This window comes from Columba livia, chromosome 2 (genome assembly GCF_036013475.1).
Source record: "Columba livia isolate bColLiv1 breed racing homer chromosome 2, bColLiv1.pat.W.v2, whole genome shotgun sequence".
NCBI classification, from domain to species: domain Eukaryota; kingdom Metazoa; phylum Chordata; class Aves; order Columbiformes; family Columbidae; genus Columba; species Columba livia.
In genome coordinates, this window is record NC_088603.1 from 148,487,560 (window position 1) to 148,507,472 (window position 19,913).

General features: G+C 40.9%; 1 protein-coding gene across 2 annotated transcripts in view; it reads left to right on the top strand.

The window, feature by feature from the left end:
• The window catches only part of DEPTOR (DEP domain containing MTOR interacting protein), a 76,664-nt gene that overhangs the window by 23,614 nt on the left and 33,137 nt on the right, over positions 1-19,913 (top strand). For both annotated transcript variants that reach the window (XM_065054332.1, XM_005507275.3), the window contains 3 exons: positions 4,343-4,521; positions 6,533-6,656; positions 12,167-12,345. In XM_065054332.1, coding sequence (XP_064910404.1) covers positions 4,343-4,521; positions 6,533-6,656; positions 12,167-12,345 — 482 coding nt within the window. The remainder of the gene's footprint in view (positions 1-4,342; positions 4,522-6,532; positions 6,657-12,166; positions 12,346-19,913) is intronic.

Genomic DNA, 19,913 nt, shown 5'->3' on the forward strand with positions numbered 1-19,913 from the left:
GCCTGGAGAAGAGAAGGCTCTGGGGAGACCTTATTGTGGCCTTTCCATACTTAAAAGAAGCCTATAAGGAAGATGGGGAGAGACTTTTTAGTAGGGCCTGTTGCGATAGGACAAGGGGTAATGATTTTAAACTAAAGGAGGGAAGATTCAGACTAGATATATAGAAGAAATTTTCATGATGAGGGTGGTAAAACACTGGCCCAGGTTGCCCAGAGAGGTGGTAGATGCCCCATCCCTGGAGACATTCAAGGCCAGGCTGGATGGGGCTCTGAGCAACCTGATCTGGTTGAAGATGTCCCTGCTCATTGCAGGGGCTTGGACTAGATGAGCTTTGAAGGTCCCTTCCAACCTCAACAACTCAATGATTTTATGATTCTAAGATAAATGCATATGTCTGTATGTGTATGATTGCTTCAGGAAAGTTAAAAGAGGTGAATGGGGGAGCACAATATGAGTCTTCATACCATGTTGTCTGTCAAGCGTCAGGAACCAATGTGTCCCCTGCACATTTTTACTGAACCTTGCTTGGATAAACATTGGGGCTATCTCTATAGGATGTACTAGGGAATGGTAGATGAATTATTCAGAAAATTACCGAGAAGAGCAGGAGGCTTTTTGTCTTTTCATGCATGGAAATCAGAACCGAGTGATGCTCTGCAAGGTCTATGTTAGCCAAGCACAAACGACTAGACTTAATGGAGGGAAATAGCTGGGTGAGATATTTGGACTGTGGTCCAGCTAGTGACCTCATTGCTGTCTTCAGCCAGCAGGCTGGCCTTCTTTGGGGTTTGAAAGGAAAGCTGGACTTCTGTGCAGGCACTGCCTTTGCAAAATGCTTACCCATTCGTTCAGAAAAAGATGCAAGAAACTTCAAAATGCGTAATTACCCAGGTGGAAAACAAAATGCAAGTTTCATGTAGCTGCGAGAGTGATTTCTTCCCAAGTTAGCGCCTCATTCGTCATTTCTAGGCACAGATTTTGATTTTTCCATTATCATGACTTTCCTGACAGTTGGCAGAGAAAAGGCCTAATGGCTTCTCGACAAATAACATTGTTCTTGATTAACTCTGAATACATTTAATGCAAAGCAGGAGCGGCGTGTTCCAGGTTAGCCCGTTCACGCAGGAAGGCACTTCTATTTGGAGCAAGAGTTGTGAATCAGGAGCAACTCCTGTTTAGACAAGCCTGAAGAAAATTGTTCTGGCATGCATGTTTGCAAACACAGACTGTCTTTATTTGTTGTGTGAATAAGAGCAATGCCTATCGATTTGTTAATATTAAAGGGTTGCAGGTGCCTGTTACAGTTTACAGGCAATTGCTCAAACACCTGAGTTCTCACGTTGTTTTCTACAGGTAGGGGAGACTGTGGCCCCAAGTGCGAAATCTGGCAGGTAATCTTGAATAATATATGTAATTACATACAGATTATATACTGGTGTACACAGGATTGTTTTCTGGTGTTAAGCTGTAGAAAGAGGGACAGCTTTTCAAAGGCTTGTTTATTCAAGGTGTCCCCCATCACACCTTGTTTTTTGCCCTCCCTCTTCTCCCCCTTCTCCCCTCAAACTGGTCAGGGTTTGTCAGTGAGATAATTCTGCTAAGCAGCTCTTGAGAAAAACTTATAGCGAGAGAAATGTGACTGGTGTCAAGTTCGATCTTTTCCAGTCATCGTGCGGACTAGCTGATGAAAAGTGATTAGTGTCGTTTAAAGGGAAAACTTCTTTTGGTGAGAAGCCTGTTTCCCAGTGCCAAGGGATAAAGAACTTACCATTTGAGCGTTGGTTCCAGTGTATACACTGCTGCGTTTTTTCCTTTTTATCCCATTTGATTTGGCTCCTCAAAATATTTCTGAACACAGACACATTTTGAGAATTACTTCCTAAACTTTTGATTTTTATACTGCAATATAACTTTACATGAGGCTTTTATATTTGTGGTTTACACTAGGTACAGTTTTGATTTATTGGGCTACTTCTCCTCCATACAGTTTGATTTTCAGCAGGTTTGTAGAGCGGAGGGAGCCCTGACAGAGAGAACAGCATACACAACCAGAGAGAAAATCTGAATTCCCTTTCTGTTCTTTGTTCCAAACAAATTAGCCTGGACATAATTTGGTATGGATACAGTTGCTATAGACTGCAGAAGTTCCCACTTCTATTTGGAAATGGTGGGTAAATATGGTTTTTGAGGTTTCTTGAGTCTTGCTATGGTCATGCTCTGTTTGACTTAATGATTTTGTAACCTCTTAGCAAATCTAGATCCACTTCAGCAAGTGTGTGGAGATAAATATGAGATTTCGATGAGTTTTATGAATATAGGCAAAAAAAGATATGTAGTGAGACCCTGTAAGTGCTCTGAGTGAGGAACAAAGTTTTAGGGGGAACTCATGTCTTTTGACATGACAGAGAACTTGAAATATTTGTAAGCCCATCAACTGCAGGAAAGTCTTCAGTCGGAATTTAAGACATAAATACTCAGTTCTAGGGGTCTTGGCTACTGGCTTGTTTTGTGGAATACCAGACCACTCCTGGCACACTCCTAAACGGTGTTTGGATGAAGAATTTTGTAGGATGGGGTGTTCCTCTTGCATCGTATGAACTCTGACTATTTAGACTTACACTGGTGACTGAAAGGTGGGTTGAGCGTCTGCATTTGTATTATACAGTCTTTTCCTATTTTTGTTCTTGCAGATTATTGTGTGACATAAGACTGGATGAACATTAACAGAACCTGTAGTATATTTTAAATGTAAAGCTCAGTCAGACATACTGATAATTGTATGTTCTATAATTAAAACCTTTTAGGCTTTTCTTTCCAAGTATGGCAACAGCTGTTAGAGCACATCTGGAAAACAGGCTTTAAGCAAAGGTACAAAGGTATTTTAGCTCAGAGAATTTCACAATGCATGGGGTATTTATTCGCACTTCTTTCCACAATACTAATCTGATTTATCTGTATTTTTAATATGAAAGTCTTCTTTTTTTTATGATGTTTGAAAAGCTGGTTTTGAATTCATATCACAGATTGGCCATTCCAATGTAGCTCAAGGCTAAATTCTGCAAAACAGAAACATTGCTACTATTTTTAGGTAGTAGCCTACGTAAGCCTTGTCTCATGCCCCAATAATATTTTCTTCACTGACTTCAGCCAATATTTTCCCTTTTTTCGATTCTAAAGAGAAATAATTGTTTCATAATAGAATAACGTTGAGAGGAAAATTGATCTTATGGCTGAAATCCTGCTCTGTGCTTCTTGAGGCTCATGTTAACACCCTTCTGCTTTATCTCTCTTTCTGGAAAATAGAGATAGTTGTACTCCCTACAGTTACTACAGCATTACTCCATGAGAGTGTTTACAAGGTAGGATCTCGGCCACTTCGAAATGAACAGCAATATTTCTGTTTGTGATAGGAGGCCAAGTGCTGTGGTTTCTAAGCTGTCTTCAAAACTGTTGTATAGACTTGGCACTACAAAACCAGAATTGTTAAAATTGTTGATTAAAATTGAAACAAGAAAGCAGAAAACTTAAAAAACTTTAAAAAACCTCTATCCATTAAATTATTGATAATGTTACTGATTTTGTTTATTTGGAAAAAAAAGACTAAAAATAAAAAAGCAGAACCCCAGAACCTTTACTAACAAGGTAATACTCTAATCAGGATCCTGCATTCTGACCCAAGCATCTTGAAACCAGATAACCAACTTGCTTTCAAGGTGATGGGGGAGATTTTGCAGATATAGGGCATTTACCAACAGTTCCCTGAGTGAAAACTCAGTTTCCCTTTGTTTAGAGTGTGAGGCAACTTTTTAAATGCTAGACGACGTTGTGTTGGAACAGCTTTGTACCTGAATTTTAAGTCGTAAATGCTATGCTTGTGCAGCTGGAGGGAGAATGCAGTTCGCCAACCAAGGAAGAAACTACAGATAAAAAACTGAATGAGATTAAAAAAAAATCTGTGGCACTGATACTGCAAAATAAAAAAGTAACATGGAATGTGTTAGTGGCAATGTGAGAAAATTAATTCCAGATTATTGTCAGTTTAATTGACCTACAGGAAATACTTTAATGGGCTTAGGATGCTGTGCTGTTTATTTTCTAATATTTCCAGCTGGGCAGAAAACAAGTTTTTCCAAGTATGGGGTTTAAAGTTGTAACAAAGGCTCCTGCCTGGTGGTCAAACACCAGTGCTGGCTGTGGGACTGAGCCTGTTCCTCTTCCATCCAGCCCCTGCGAAGCCCATCATGTGAACGGGGCTTGGGGCCATCTGCTCCACTCTTGTCCCAGCCTTGCTAGTTACAGAGGCTCTTTGCAAATGATATTCACAAATTGATTTGACCCCCAGGCTCCGACTGCACGAAGAAAAGGTCATCAAAGATCGGCGGCACCACCTCAAGACGTACCCCAACTGCTTCGTTGCCAAAGAGCTCATCGACTGGCTGATTGACCATAAAGAGGCCTCCGACCGAGAGACTGCAATTAAACTGGTGCAGAAATTGTTGGATCACAGCATTATCCATCATGGTAAGTGCAATATTAGCTGCTAAAAAGTTCGAAACTAAATTCTTTTTACTGCTGTGAAAAAAAGGAAAACCCCACTCCTGCTCTTCAGTGAAGTACAGGACAGGTAGGATCTTTTCCCTTCCAGAAAGGGAGCATCTCCCTTGAACTGTTCTGCTCCACAAGGTCTCCTGTGTCCTGAGGGACACAGAGAGGCTGAAGAGGTGTGGAGTGACATTCCCCATGTCAGTACGGGGGGAAATTACTGGGGACTCTGCTGCTGCTTCCCTGCACAGCCCCAGCTGGATCCTGTCCCCTCTCTCTCCACTGCCCTCACCTCCCTGCTCCCCAGAGCACAATTTTCCAGCTGAAAAACCCATCTGAAAAATCAGCCGTCAAAAAAAGAGCCTTTTTCTCACGTGGATTAGTTCTCTGGCCCTGTCCCTCACACCAGCTGCACAAACATTTGTGCTGGTACAGCTGCAAGAAAGTTAGTGGTACAACTGTGCCCTGATTAGTTTTCTCCTGAACTTGTTGTCTATTTGAGACCTGCTCCATTCAGGTTCTTGAATAACAGTTTACGCTGATGAAAAGGAGACTTCCAGTTCAGTGGTAGCATTTAGTTGCCTTTTGGTGCACAAAAAGGCTAGGAAGCACACAGACTGAGAAGATCCAAGCGTTTGGTTTCAAGCGTATAGTATTACCAATTTCAAAAAGGCAAAATGTACCATTTGTTTCTTTTTTAAGAGAAAACTGAATGACTGTGAACAGACAAATGTTGACTTTATACAGGGGTCACTGTACGTGCAGCAATACTGCTGCTATCTGAAATACATTAACAACATCTTAATTAAAGGAAGAAATGCACATATTGAATGACTACCACTTCTACAGCTTCTACTTGGCTATTAAATTAAAATTCTTGGTTGTTATGGAAACTGGGACTCACGGTAGATAGTTAAAGAATAAAGTAATTACAGGGTATTCAAATCTGACTACTTAATCGTCTGTTGAGAAAATGTCAGTGAAGAGTTGCGTGGATGCCTGAGTGACTTCATTTAATTGAGCAATGGATGTTTTATTGCTGGATGCTTGTTTAAAGCTTTAACAACTTTCAAATGTTTTCTACCTCATGATCCAATTGCACATTATACATTCCGTACAAATTTTATATATGTGTGTGTATATATTAGACATAGAGCAGGTGTTTCTTTAAAAAAATCATATCTCTCACTCCAATTTAATAAATTCCTTTGCACAGTGAACTAGGGCAAATTCAGAGAGGTTCAGTCAGGTTCTGTAGGATGCTCAGAGCATCCTTCCAACTCTCACATCCAGTGAAAGGGGTACCAGTCCTTCTTCCGTGGTGCAGAAGGTGCCCCCATGTATGTGGGCTGACAGCTCTGGCAGGAGCAGCTTGGTTGGGAGACCTTTCCCATTAATTTATGGCCTTGCTGGAGCTCTGTTCTGCAGTTACAGGAGCCCATCATCAGCTGCTCTATTATAGACCTTATTTAGCATTTTGTATTCTGCTCCTGTTGTACTTACTGTTTGCTAACCGGCATGGCAGAGCAACTGGGACAGTTTTAAGAGGGCGGAAGGCTTTGAAGGTGACTGCTTCTGCAGGTTTCTTACAGCATTATTCAGCTTTAAGAACTTTAAGAACTTTGCCAATCCTTAAGTTACTCACTTGTCTCCATTGGTGGGTTTTTAAACAAACGAGCTAACAGACTGTTTCCATCAAAAGGTTTTCCAACTATATAGCAGAAGGATGCTTTTTCGCTCTTTATGTTTGCAGTAACTCTCACAAAACTGATGAACACCTATCCTCCTCACCTAGAAATCTGGTTAACTATTTGAAAGATTCCTCCAACCTTTCATCACTTGTTAGAACTGAATAAAACTGTATGCTCAGAAATACAGGGGACTGGGCGCCATACGTACCTGCTTCGAAGTTCAGCAGTTATATCTGCTAAATGGATCCTGAACTCCTTATCATCTATATAAGGTGTTTTTTTTAAATTTTGTGTTTCAGTCTGTGATGAACATAAAGAATTCAAGGATGCCAAACTCTTCTACCGCTTCAGAAAAGATGATGGAACGTTTCCACTGGACAATGAGGTGAAGGTGTTCATGAGAGGACAAAGACTGTATGAAAAGTATGTTGCATTCAGTATCCATAATGTGTTGGTAATAGTACCACAGGAAGCAAATGATACTTGTTAATCTATTTTCGAATAGTCAGAGGCTTTCAAATCATGCAGGAATGGGTCTGGGTAATCCCGTGACTTTAGCTGGTAACACTTCTCTCTCTTTCCCATTTCCCTTTCCCTTTTCTACCATGTTCACTTGAAGCATTTTATTTAATATGAAACAGCATTTTCTGGTGTTCTAGGTTGTAAATACATCCTATATGAGAAACCAAGGTAAATTTAAACCCTCACACTCTATTGTGTAAAAATAATTACTAAAGGGTAATTAGTCGTGTAGAGTTGTGATCACAAGACCTAAAACATTAGTACATCAAAATGCACTGAACAAGGGGATACATATCTGTTGAGACTCCATGTCTACGGCTTCACCAGACGGTAAGATTTTAAATAATAGGTGAAATTAATTTTCAGTGTTCCAATCTACAAAGCTTCTACATGAGAAAGGTTATATTAAAAGTAGTTTCAAAAAAACCCAACTAAGAATATCTAACTAAGATCTCAAACAGATTATTATACTGAGATACTGAATATCCCACTGGATTACTTCCATCAAATAACTAGGCAGCTTAACTGTACTTCCCAATCTATAATTAATGAAATTTTTATTCTGGATGTAGAGATTGTGACATGGTACTTTCAAGCAGAGTGAACAAAATGCATGTTGGCGTATGCTGCAAACTAATGCAAAAGTCATGATGTGTTATTTACCAAAAAGCTTGAAGCATCGCTGCAGCCTGAATCCTGCCCACTCTCCTGCGCGGTTAGAGCCACATGCAGCAGCCGGGAGAGATGCTGAGTCCTCTGGCTGGAGTAATCTTGTTTATCTCTTAGAATAAAGCATTCCTTCTCCTGCACTCACACCATTTTCTGTAAAGCAGCTTCAGCCCCCAAACACCCATCACTGATAGTGTAAGTTCATAAGGTGTTTTCATGCTCGTGTGTGGTAAGTAAAATTCCTACCTGTGCAAAGACCTAGAGATCAGTAGAAACATCTTTGGATCTTGGTGTTTTATCCTGAAACTGTATAACAGGTGTCGGAATGATAAATACTGTTTTCAAGGTCAGAAGGCTCTGAAGGGCAATTTGGTGAAAGAACAATTAAACTGAAATATAAAAGAAAAATTGTGCATGCCACTCCTTTTGTTGCACCCATCATATAAAATCCCTGTTTCTCTGCATGGAGAAACCAAATTTCTAGTGTCCAATTTGGCCAACACTGTACTAGCAGAAAAAGGTTCATAACAATAAAAATTGTTCTCATCTTGGCAAAGGACTTAATGCCAAAAGCAGCACCTACATCTAAATATAACTGCATCGTCATGAGGTGGTTGCTTCTAGGCAACATACCTAAAGGGTTCAAAAACTTTTAAAATCAGCCCTGACTGCTAAATATAGTAAAGATTAAAAATACATGGCATTTCAAAACCAGTCTGTGACAGTCAAAGCCAGTCAAAGTTCTCCATGGATCGTTGGAAATACTTTATATGCATTGGAGATAAGAACACATACCTGGGCTGTCTGGGCTTCACCTTGTTTGTTGTAGCAAACCCATCCTGCAGAACTCTTGGATTTCATTAGGTCCCTCGTCCATGCGTGCTTATTAGCAACACCTTGGCAGTTTCATTGGATGCATTTTCAACTCAAAATTGAATGCCGACAGTCAGACTACTACAGAAAGAGTTCTGCATGAAATATGTCTGTGTGCGATGTATCTGTTGTATCAGCTTGCTTATAGCATTGAGAAAGTAAATATTAATGCAGTGCAATTAAAATTGTTATTAAATGGCAAAAACTGGAGAAAAGTATTCATTCACAGACGTGAAGTCACCGTTGTATTCAACTTGTTTATCAAAATGCCTGTAGGCCTAATTTCAAGACAAATGCAACTGTGCCAAAGGAAATCTATCTGAATCCAGCATATTTTAAAAATCTGTGTCTAATTTTGTAGTTGTGACTGATCATCGCTAGGCTTTGTGAGTTTGAGATACACATTGTAATATTATTTCCTGCTCTTCTCCACCCACTGCATTAGGGCTCCAGTACGGTTGCATCCAGAAGCCAGTGTCATTTGTGCTTGCCAAAAATTGCAGACGTGTTATCCAACATCGGTCCGCGCAGATTTGTGCCCTCAGTGGGTAAAATGAGCAAAATGCTTTAGGAGGAGCTGCAAGTTATTGCATGGGCAGAGGAACGGATGCATTAGGCAGGTTCCCTGTGTTCAGACAGCTGTTTTGTGTGAGTGCCCCGTGCTTTCCCTTGGGACATGGGAACATTAGGACTGTCCCCACGGTGAGGACGTCCCTTGCCATGTCTCCTTTATGTGTGACCACAAACGTTCTTGTACCCTGGATTCTCCTCTCCTGTGGCATTAATGGACTCCATGATCTTGAGGGTCTCTTCCAAGCTAAATGATTCTATGATTCTGTTCTATGATTACCTCCACCTCCTTCAGACATCTTCAGTGGCTGTACTTGTGCCATTAGAAGATTTAAAATGAGTTTCTGACTGTATTCTCCCTTCATTTGCACTGAAAATCATAAATCAGCCCACATTCCTGGCACATCATTGCGAACTTTGGTAATCCTTTCTGTGAACATGCTTTGAGTTTCAAGTTTGTAACCAGAGATGAAACCTAGTGGTTTTCCTACAGCTTTGTCTGAAAGTTATTGAATAGTTCATTAAGTCCAAAGATGGGATCAGTTTTCATACTCTGTAGGACTAAGCAAATAGATCGAACGAGATAAACAGCTTCCTGTTCAACAAAACCCTCCCTGCAAATCTTAAATAAATCCAGTACAGAACTTTCATAGCTCCAAATTAAAAAAAAATAAATCAAGTTGTGCAAGCAGCCTATTTTTATGATGTTTGCAAGTCTCAATAGGTTTTGGCCAGGCACACAGGATTGTTGTATTTCTGGTGCAGTCAGGTTTCGGAGCTATAAGTCATCCCATGATGTTGACTTCTACTGAGATTTTTCAACCAGATTTCACAGGGAAAGGAGTGCAGATTTATGGTTTTAATTTCAGGAAAACACTCAGATGATTCTGAGACTACATTCTTTGAATCACTTTCATTTTAACTCATCAGTGGTTAATTCAAATTTATCCTCTAGTGCAGTTATTTAGATAAAACAAGGTTAAAATTTTCTTTTGAAAAGGGTTTGAATTTCAGTGTTTGACTAAATAAATTTCCTTAATGCATGATAACACCAGTTTTAGCAAATAATATGTTTTGACATGGATGGTCTCATGGTTTTTTGAAACAAGAAGAAAATGGAAGAGAGGCAGTTTCTGATTCTGGCTAATGAAAGGCCACGTTTTTGGCTGATGTAAATTGGTACAGCTTTGTTGACAGCAGTGGAGTTACAGTGATTTACTTCAGTCAGCGATGTGAGTCTAGAGATCGCTGTTTCTGGGTTTGTTAAACTGTCAATTTGTCGTGTCTGTTTGTTCACGAGTCTAAATCCTTTGCAGTGCTATTCTGGGCACACGCAGAAGGGTGTGAAATGTCAAGCTGAATGTTTTTCTACTTGATATTTTTCCAAATTTCTTTTGTGTCTCTGTAAAAATCTAATGATTAGCATCTCTTTTGTAAGGAGTTCTCTATCTGCAACTTCAATGAGCTGGTCAACTAATTATAGACTCATCAAAGAACAATTAACACAGTCCTAAGGACTTTTTATTTTATGGCCGCAGAGCCTGGGTAACCAGTGCTGGGTAACCATGCAGCAGATGGTACAAAAAGACACGAGCTTTGGGGTTTTGTTTTTTTCTGAGGGGAAAAAAGCCTCATGAATGAGACATTTAAAGATGGTCCCTTAGCGCTCTGTCTGTATTAGATGTGGTTAGTGTGGGACGAAACGTTGCCTTGCATGCAGATGCTTGTAAATCAAAATATGAAAAAGAAGAAAGTCTTTGCAAGAGTTCTGGAGTCAAAACCTTGTCCCCTGTTGCACATGCTCTTGCTTTTGGCCTCATTCTGGGCTTCAGCTAATTTTGACTTTTGTAGTTCTTACTCAGAGGTGCTGGCAACGATGCAGCGACGTCTAAACGAGCAGCTCGTTATATCTGCCACTGACACGCAGCTGTGGCTGAGCAGCCTTTCCCTGGTGTGACGATCTGCTGCCTGCTGGTCACATCCAGCCAGTTCAGGCTACTCATACTCTGGTTAAAATCAGGGGAATAAATCTTGCAGGTGAAGTCACAAGGGCTGGGCCTGTCAAACCTCCTCATTGTAATTTCAAATGAAACTTTTCTCTGCGTTCTTGTGGCACAGGCTCTTCGGATGCAACATTATATTCCATGAACTCTTTGCACTCTGGCAGCCCACGTATGGATTCAAATCCAAATTTTTGATCAGAAGGGCAAAGCTTTCAGAATGTTCCTGTTGTAGTTCAGTTGTGCCCTTAATTTCAAAATACTTGGTGAAGGGATTTAATCTTATACGGGAAAAAAAAAAACATGCCATCCTTGAGCTGTAATTCTGAAAGTCTTGCCATTAGTCCTATTATTAAACTATAATAAATAAAATAATTATGAAGAAAAATGGAATTAGTAGATAAGGTGTCTATCGTGCTCAGTCTCCCAACAAAACAAAAAGCGTGATTCCTTATTGAAAGGGAGTGATTCTCATATCTTTTTTCAAACTGTCTTCTCTCTCAAACCATCAGCCTTACTTTTACATTAACAAAATACTGAGACTTTTTTTTTTCTTATTACTGTGTAATTTGTGTAGATAACTTGAATGGAGAAGAGTTTTATTAGTGTATTTCAACTAGATATGTGCCAATTGCTGGGAGGTTTAGAGACACCTCAGGATGTTCCTCTGGCCTCTGGTGTTACACGGAGCCAACTGAGGCACCGGAGACTCAGAGATTCAAGTGTTAAAATGCGCTCAGGTGTGTAAGTTCACTGATGGCAGCTGCATCACTGGGTGTTGGAAACTAAATATTTATCAGCCACCCAAACCACAGAACTACTTTTTCTTCCTCTTGAATTTTTCTGCAGCTGTTTTAAAGCTTATGGGGAAAACTCTCAAAACCATCTAAATGACTTCGGGGCATAGTCCTACTAACTGTAAAAATTAATTAGGAATTTTTAAACACATTAGTCATGATCTAGTACTTTTAGATTAATTTTGTTTCAAAGTTGATTATACATTAACTTTTAGAGAAGCTAAAGAACTAAACAGGGGAAATGTGAAACTGAAAACCTTGTGTTCTTGTAGAGGAAAAAGCTAGAAATCATTGACTTCACACGGGGTTAGAAAGCCTAAACTTTTTGATGTGGTTATAATTCACATCCTAAGTTTAGACTGATAGCCTGAGGAACGATTTACAAAGTCAGTCAAAGGTTCACATCTGTTTGCTTAATATCAGTGAGATTTGCCAGAATAAATCTGGAGTTGCTTATTTGAAGAACCATTTTTCCTAACCAGTTTTTCTCTGCCCATACCAGGCTGATGAGTTCTGAAAATACTCTCCTGCAAGCCAGGGAAGAGGAAGGAGTCAAATACGAACGGACGTTTGTGGCATCGGAGTTCATTGACTGGCTGATGCAGGAGGGAGAGGCCACGACGCGGACGGAGGCCGAGCAGCTCGGGCGCAGGCTTTTGGAGCACGGGATTATACAGCACGGTGAGAAATGTACTGCTGGGTAGCAAAAGATACACCTTTTTTGGTAGCACTTTCTTCAGGTCCAATCCTGTGGAGAAGCTCATGTCTTCTTGCTCATAATCCGTCCAATCCTAAATAATTTCAGGTGGGTGTCTAGGTAACTTTATTTAACAGAAGGGTGACTTTTTCAAAAGTTTATTGTCTTGGTTCTGAAAATTCTGCCTCATGCAGAAAACAGCCAGAATTTGGAGTTGTATGATAACAACATAATGATATGGATGAAAATCAATGCTCCTATGCTTGTGGTAAATAATTGGTAAAACTTGTCATCAGCGATACATATAATTGAGGTAGATAGCTTTGTAAGGATCAAGTAGGGATTAAAGCCATGAACAAGCTAAATTTTCTATGTAGAATAAAAATGACAGGTGCTGTGTATCCTCCTAGTTAGGGACAGGAACAGAGCACAGTGTGATCCCAGAGAAGCAGCTTTTCCTCTTGGTCATGTTGCAGAGTTGCGATACTATGTTTAGGCAAGAAAAAGGCTATAACTTGCAGCTGAAACACTGCATTATTTGTCCTAGTGGTGTAACTTCTTTGAGGCAGGAATTGAATATTTCTTTATGGTCCAGCCCAGTGTGGCTGGCAGATGCACCTTCACCAAGGAGCTCCCTCTGACAAGGGTGGAGGAGGCCGAGTTTTCTCTCTGTACTGCCCTGAGGGTGAAGAAATAGACACCCCGGCACTATATCCCATTTTACATGTTATCATCATCTGCTCTCGGTGCAAGTTGTCCTTCTTTGACCCGGTGTTTTCCACCGTGTGTTGTGGTGCCTCTGTGGACGATGAGGGGGTGCCAGGAGGTGACAGAACAAGCTGGCAGTAGCTGGCAGCTGTGTTGCTTAATTCACAACAGGAAAGTAATCAGATCCTGGTGATCCGAATGTTGTCATATCAACACTAATTCTGACAGAGAACAAACAATTCACGATATTAACAGGTTGTTAATATACAAGGTGCCCAATTTGAGTAGGTTGCTTTTTAGAAAACTTGGGTTTAAGGAATAGAGAAAAATGGGGGCATAAGTGACCTGCACCGTTCCTTTGTGGTTGTAATCATGCTCACATTGTCTTTAACTTCCAATTACTAGCAGCTACTTCTAAACATTTACAATAATCAGCTTCCAGTTCTATAATTACCCCTCTCCTTCCTACGATTTGTAGGGTGCCAACTGCTTGGAGTTTGACGGACAGGGAAGGTATGCCACCCCTCCTCTTTACCGCAGCAATTATTTCATTCCTATTTTTACCCAAGCATTTTCTGTGTATTATATATGATGTGAGCTTTCCTTAAAGAAAAGGAGGAAAAAAAAAAAAGACAGGACTGAGATTTATGCTGCTATTGACATTTTTTTCAGAGGAAATAAAGTCAGAACTTAATTCTTGGTGCAAAGCTGGATTTACTTTGCTGTTGAAGTTCTTGCAGACCTAAGAAAGTCAGGATGTGGCTTTTATTGCAGATCAACCATTGTTTCATTAACGAAAGCAAATGCTCAGGGGTGCGCCTTGGCAGGGAGATAATTTTGCCCCATCAAGTCAGGTTTCTGGGGATGTTCCTGAGTGACACTGGCCTTGCTCACCTGTACGCACCTGTACCCTGGCCAGTTTTGCAGATTTATCCCCTGCACATCCTCTTCTAGCATTCAAGAGCACATGCAAAGTGCTCTCTTAAAAAGAGAAGTGAAACTCATGAAGTGACCACAAACGTGGTGCTGGGATTTAGTTGATTGCTGAGGAAGTGGCCTTCTCCCTGCGAGGTACCGTCATCTTCCTTGCACAGCTTTTATTGGGGCAAAGGTGACTCAGTGGGGAGTGTGACACTGGCTTGATGGGGAAGCTGGAAGTAAAATGAAACCAAATCATGTTCTTGAGGTTCATCTTTACAAGTGGACATGCTTTGTGCACGCTCCATTCTCTTCTGGATTTCACAGAAGCAATTTGTCTAGATAGAGTTAGGAATATTGATGATAGTACTAGCAAAATTAACACAGAGCTGGTGTGGGGTTCATCTCAGTAAGTGGGCATCATCTCTGTGTTTTGAAGGTTTATGTAATGCTGGCTTCCTCTAAGAAGGGAGCTCAAAATGAGAACTCCCAGTACAGAACTGGGAATATAAACTGAAAAATGGCAGGAGTGGTTTTCTCTTCCACCTCCTCTGTCTCACTGAATTCTACATCCACTTACCAAAAACTCCCACCATTGTATTTTTCTGTCTCTTAGTACAGTAAATTCGTTTCATTGTACTATGCTCCCTTTGTTTTGTACCTCACCAACAGTACCAAAATGTTACTTGACATTAATTGACATCCTTGTTGGCAGAACCTGCAGAACGACTGTGCAGGAGTAGAGAATAAAACATTTTCCTGCCCTAAAGGCAATCTTTAGCTAGAGGTATTGTTTGATAGCCACAATATGGAATAAAATAAAGCTTGCCCTACTCTTCTATTTATTATTTTGCCTAATGCAATAGAAAGTAATAGAAATAGTTGCATCAAGTTGCCAATTTTAGAAGTAATTTTCCAGCCACAACTGAATTGCGCAATTTATTTTACTGATACTGACTTTCGTTTCAATTACTTGGAGAAGCTCTATTCTGCAGCTGAGCTACTGTATGCAAAACAGCTTCCTGTCACATTTATCTTCACTTTAATTGGTTGGACACAAACCACGTTTCACACAGGAAACAAACATTGATGCTAATTTTAAAAAGGAAAACAGTGGTTTAAGAGGAATTGTATAAATACTGTAAAAACATCAAATGTTCCAATTTAAAAATAATTTTCCTGATCTCTTTGGGCATATATAAGTGCACATATTTCCCCTGCCATACATGAAAATGATGAAACATGCTTAAGTGTTGTATTACTTCTTTCCAAAATCCCATTGGCACGTACAAATTGTAACCCACAAACCACCATTTTCACAAATAGGAGCCAGATGTCCTTTCCTATGGACTGGTACCCCCAGGTACCATAGAATAAAAAATTCTAAGTAGCAGAGTATTATACACTACATTTCTTGAAGGTTTGTGTTGGCAGTGTAAATTGCCAGTAGTTATGCTGCATTTGCGAACACTGATGGTCTTTGCCAGAATACAGGAATAAAGATTGTGCAGAGAATTATAGACACAGTGATGCATATTCAATAAGGGCAGGGACAAAAGGCCCACAGAACACATTTCTCAGCTGTGGAAAAGCCCGTTTTTAGCTTGGTGACATATGTAGAGCTTTGTAATATTGAGAGAAAAGACTTTCCTCCAGGAGGCTGGATCTTTCCTGGTTCTTCTTCATATGGAAATGGTGAGACAGATTACCTACTGTGGCCAAAACTGACATGCAGAAAGAGAAGAAGGAAGTTTTCTGCCAGCTCCAGATCAGACCAAAGCAAGGATGGGTGAGGGACAGGCGGAGGAGAGTATGAACATCCACACACAGTCACAGCCCTTGCTCTTTCTGGACAACAGAGATACTGAGAAATACAAAGAGGAAAGAGGGTATCCACAGAGCTCTTTCTGGCATCAGTTTTTGGCTTCCACTTGGTTATGGCACTTGCTGCAGCACTTACCCTGCACCTGCAGCCCCAGCAGCAGAGCAGCGCTGGCATGGCAGGCTGAGTCCTGCGTCCTCCTCCAAGGACTTTTTGGGTACAGAAGCTGGGGGATGGAGAAACCTCTGCCTGCCTTGCAGAAAGCTGTAAGGTCTGGAGTCTCAAGTGATGAATACTTTCTGGTTTACAATCTGCTTAATAGTGTTAAGAGAACCTGTGCCTTCTTAGGAGAGTACCTGCACCTTGCCAGATGAATATTTGCCATTTGTCTGTGACAGCGACCACAGTAAATGTGTGCTGAGATGTCACAGGCATGATATAAGTGTCTTCTCCCCCTGCCTCCACAATTGCAATACCTTCAAGTTTTGAAAAGTGTAACTGAGTTAATCACACTTGGCCAGACCGGGTGTGTTCAAGGCGCAGACGTGTTCTCCTGGCTTGGCACAGATACGGGTATTCACCCCCTCTCCAGAGGTAATCTTTTATCAGCACAACTCCACTGTGCAAATTGCTTTCAGAGATGAACAAACATTTTGTAGTGACTTAGTGAGAACAGTAAATATTGACACATGCTGTCTCTGTCTCTGCAGAAAGCTCTTAAATCCTATATCTCATTTTCCCTATTCTTTGCCAGGACTCTCTACCTTTATACAGCAAAATTCCCTCTAACAAGAAGATCGGTGCATTTCATTTTAAGCATCCAGGTACATGATGCAGTTGAAAGTTTGTTATAATTGTGGAACCAGATTAAATATCTAACAAAGTATTATTTCATTTGCTTTTGTTGAAAAGCTTTCCCTCTCTCATCTAAAATTTCTGCAAAGTATGTGTTGTTACATTTTCTTTAGGTGACCAATTGCTTATGTTTCACTGACATTTCTTACTTTGTAAGTGAAGACTTGTCATAGATGTGAAGTATACTTCTTCCTTAATTTGAGACTTCTGTTTGGAACCCCTTTCCTTGGAAATATCAACCGCACATAGCATTTTATAAGTGCCATTGAACCATCCCATAAATCCTTGCCTTAAATGGTCATAAGCTTTCTCCTCCAAAATTGACACATAGTTTTTTAATATATTTTTTCTAGTTGATCCAACACCTGGATCACATGAGCTGTTTGATATACCCAAGCATTCCCTGTGTATACTCAATGCTAAAAATTATAAAACATTACATTTTTACACATGGTGCCTTGATTTATCTCAGCAGGACACAAACCTCCAGTTAGCCTTTGCAGGCCTGCAACACAGCTTTGTTTTCATTATAATCCCGGTTCCCCCTGAGCTGATGCCATGCAGAGACACTCACTTGTTTCTGTGTGTGGCAGTTCTTCCTCAGCAGTTCCTATATGCCAGGACAGTAACCTCACCCACAGTAATTCAACTGCTGCTGCTAAATCTGGAGACCACTTTGCATATTTTCCATGATTTTGCACTGTTAGGAAAGTAAAAAAATAAGAATCTTGTATGCAATTGTATCATCTTCTAGCTTCCTATTCTGTCGGCTTTTCTTTGTGCTCTTCTTGGAGTTGTCTTTGTCTAAAGCACTAATGGGTTTGGATTTTGAAAGAGCCACACGCTCTATGCATTATGGAAATAACATATGAAGACTTCTTTTCGTATTAACTACCAAATTCTGTTTTTCTGACAGAGAATGGGTTTCAGTTTTTAACAGCTGCAACAGAAAAAGATACCCAGATGGGCCTTTTCATCTTCTGCTTCCCTTGCCACAGAATGTACTTTCCATACTTTATTTGGAAGCAAAGAAAAGCAGTTGGCTATGTTCTGTAAACTTGCTAAATTAAAGACGATAAATCCTCATACACAAACTGAAAAGACTGCTGAAATGCGTGTGATTCAACACTGACTTTTCATGCTAGAGTAAGTCGCGTGTATTTGAAAATACACTGAGAATAGATGGCAAACCTACTGGAAAGACAAAATGTATATAGAAACACTTATCTGCATACCTATTTTAAGGCAGCTGAAATAAAATGTTAATGCACTGAGCAGAACATACCACTTTAATAAGAGCAGCATACTCTGTATTTCAGTTCCCAGTGAACTTTTGACAGTTGTCTACCATAATCCTGATGCTTTAAAGGCAGTATAAATGTTGTCTGGACTTTTTTTGCACTACATGAATATACCACAGTTCACTGAAACATCTGAGGAGACACAGTTCTCTAATTATACCACAGTTTTTTTCTGGGCCTGCTTACAGGTCTAGGATGTACTTTTGGATGTGCTTACTGGCTTTGCCCTTAGCTAGGATGAGCTGGAACAACTCTTTGGATTTCTTATTTCAGGGCCAGGATCTGCCTTGAAGTTTTATACAAGAGGGTCAGTGGAAACTAGAGCAGTTTGAGCTTAGATCCATTGTACATTCAAAGTAAATGTCTTGTAATCCAAATGAGAAAAAAAATACTATTTAGTACAGATTCGCTGCCAAGAATTTAACATGCCGGTTGAATACATTTGCAGGTGGGCTTATCTGCAGTCTACGTAGCATATATACATTCATAAAAGGTGGAAATGCAGGCGTTGTTTTTATATGGCATAGGGAATCCAAGACCCAAGGCCCTGTGCTTGCTGAACATCTGTGGTCTCTCTTCCTTGACTTGAGGGAGCTCCAAGCAGGTGGAATTCATCAATGTGTAAAAGGAAACTAATCTGAATAGGTGCCATTATGAAAATGCATTTGCAGATGCCAGATTAGCTTTAGAAAAACAGGAAGGCTTTGAGAGGAGTGGGAAAAACATTGTACAATGCAGAATAAAGTGTCGTTTTTTCTCCTCTGGCCGCACGTGCGTTGGTGCAAGGCAGGAGTGGATGGGCTGGGGTGGCGGGGCAGAGGTGGGCAGCGTGGGCTGGGTGAGGACCAGCCGAAAGCTCAGGAGCTGTGTGGCTCTCAGCAGCTGCTCTGTGTTTTCCAAGCTCACGGGCTCGGTGCAAGCCAAAGTGGACACACACAGTTCCACTGCTTCTCTGGCAAGGGACTGGAACTGAGCTGGCAAAAGGCCTGAGGCACAGAGGGGACGGCTCAGCAAGCTGTGTGCTGTCCACGGAGAGAGGCATTTTTTAAGGAACTGTTATTTTATAGCATTGATTTGTTTCCTTCCCTTTTAAACACTGGTTCTCCTTAGGAGAGGGGAGCGATAAAGCAGAAGGAGACGGGGCTGGAGCCAGACCCTTCCCCCACACACGTTTTGGGAGCTGGTGGGAGCAGATTGAGCCGTGCCCTCCATCAGATAAACCAGCAGCCTCCCTTTGCTCCCAGTGTGTGTCTTGTCATCCTGCATTTGTTTTTGGTATGAAGTCAGTTCTTTTGGGGCAGTGGCCTGCCACTTCAGTGGTCAAAACTGGTCTGGTCATCTGTGACTTGATGTACGAAGGTTCAGACCATTGCAACCATTAATAGTGGTGACTGAGAGAGGTGGGGTTGTTCAGTCTGGAGAAGACTTCAGGGACACCTTATTGCAGCCTTTCAGTACTTAAAAGGGTCCTATAGAAGGATGGGGACAGACATTTCAGCAGAGCCTGTCAAGACAGGACAAGGGGTAATGGTTTTAAAATAAAAGAGGAGAGATTCAGGCTAGACATGAAGAGGAAATGTTTTACAATAAGGGTGGTAAAACACTGGCCCAGGTTGCCCAGAGAGGTGGTAGATGCCCCATCCCTGGAGACATTCAAGGCCGGGCTGGACGGGGCTCTGAGCAACCTGATCTGGGTGAAGATGTCCCTGCTCATTGCAGCGGGTTGGACTAGATGAGCTTTGAAGTCTCTTCCAAACTACTCTGTGAAGGTCCAGAATGATCTCCTGCAGCCTCAAACTGGGTTTAACATCATTTTAAGAGAGGAAACTAATTTACTAAAAAAATAGCATACTTGCAAATAGACTGGGGCCACTGCCTCGTACAGCAAAAAGCTCAGAAATGTGTTGTGCACAGTTGGAAGGAGTTCAGTGCTGCTTTTGTCTTTAAG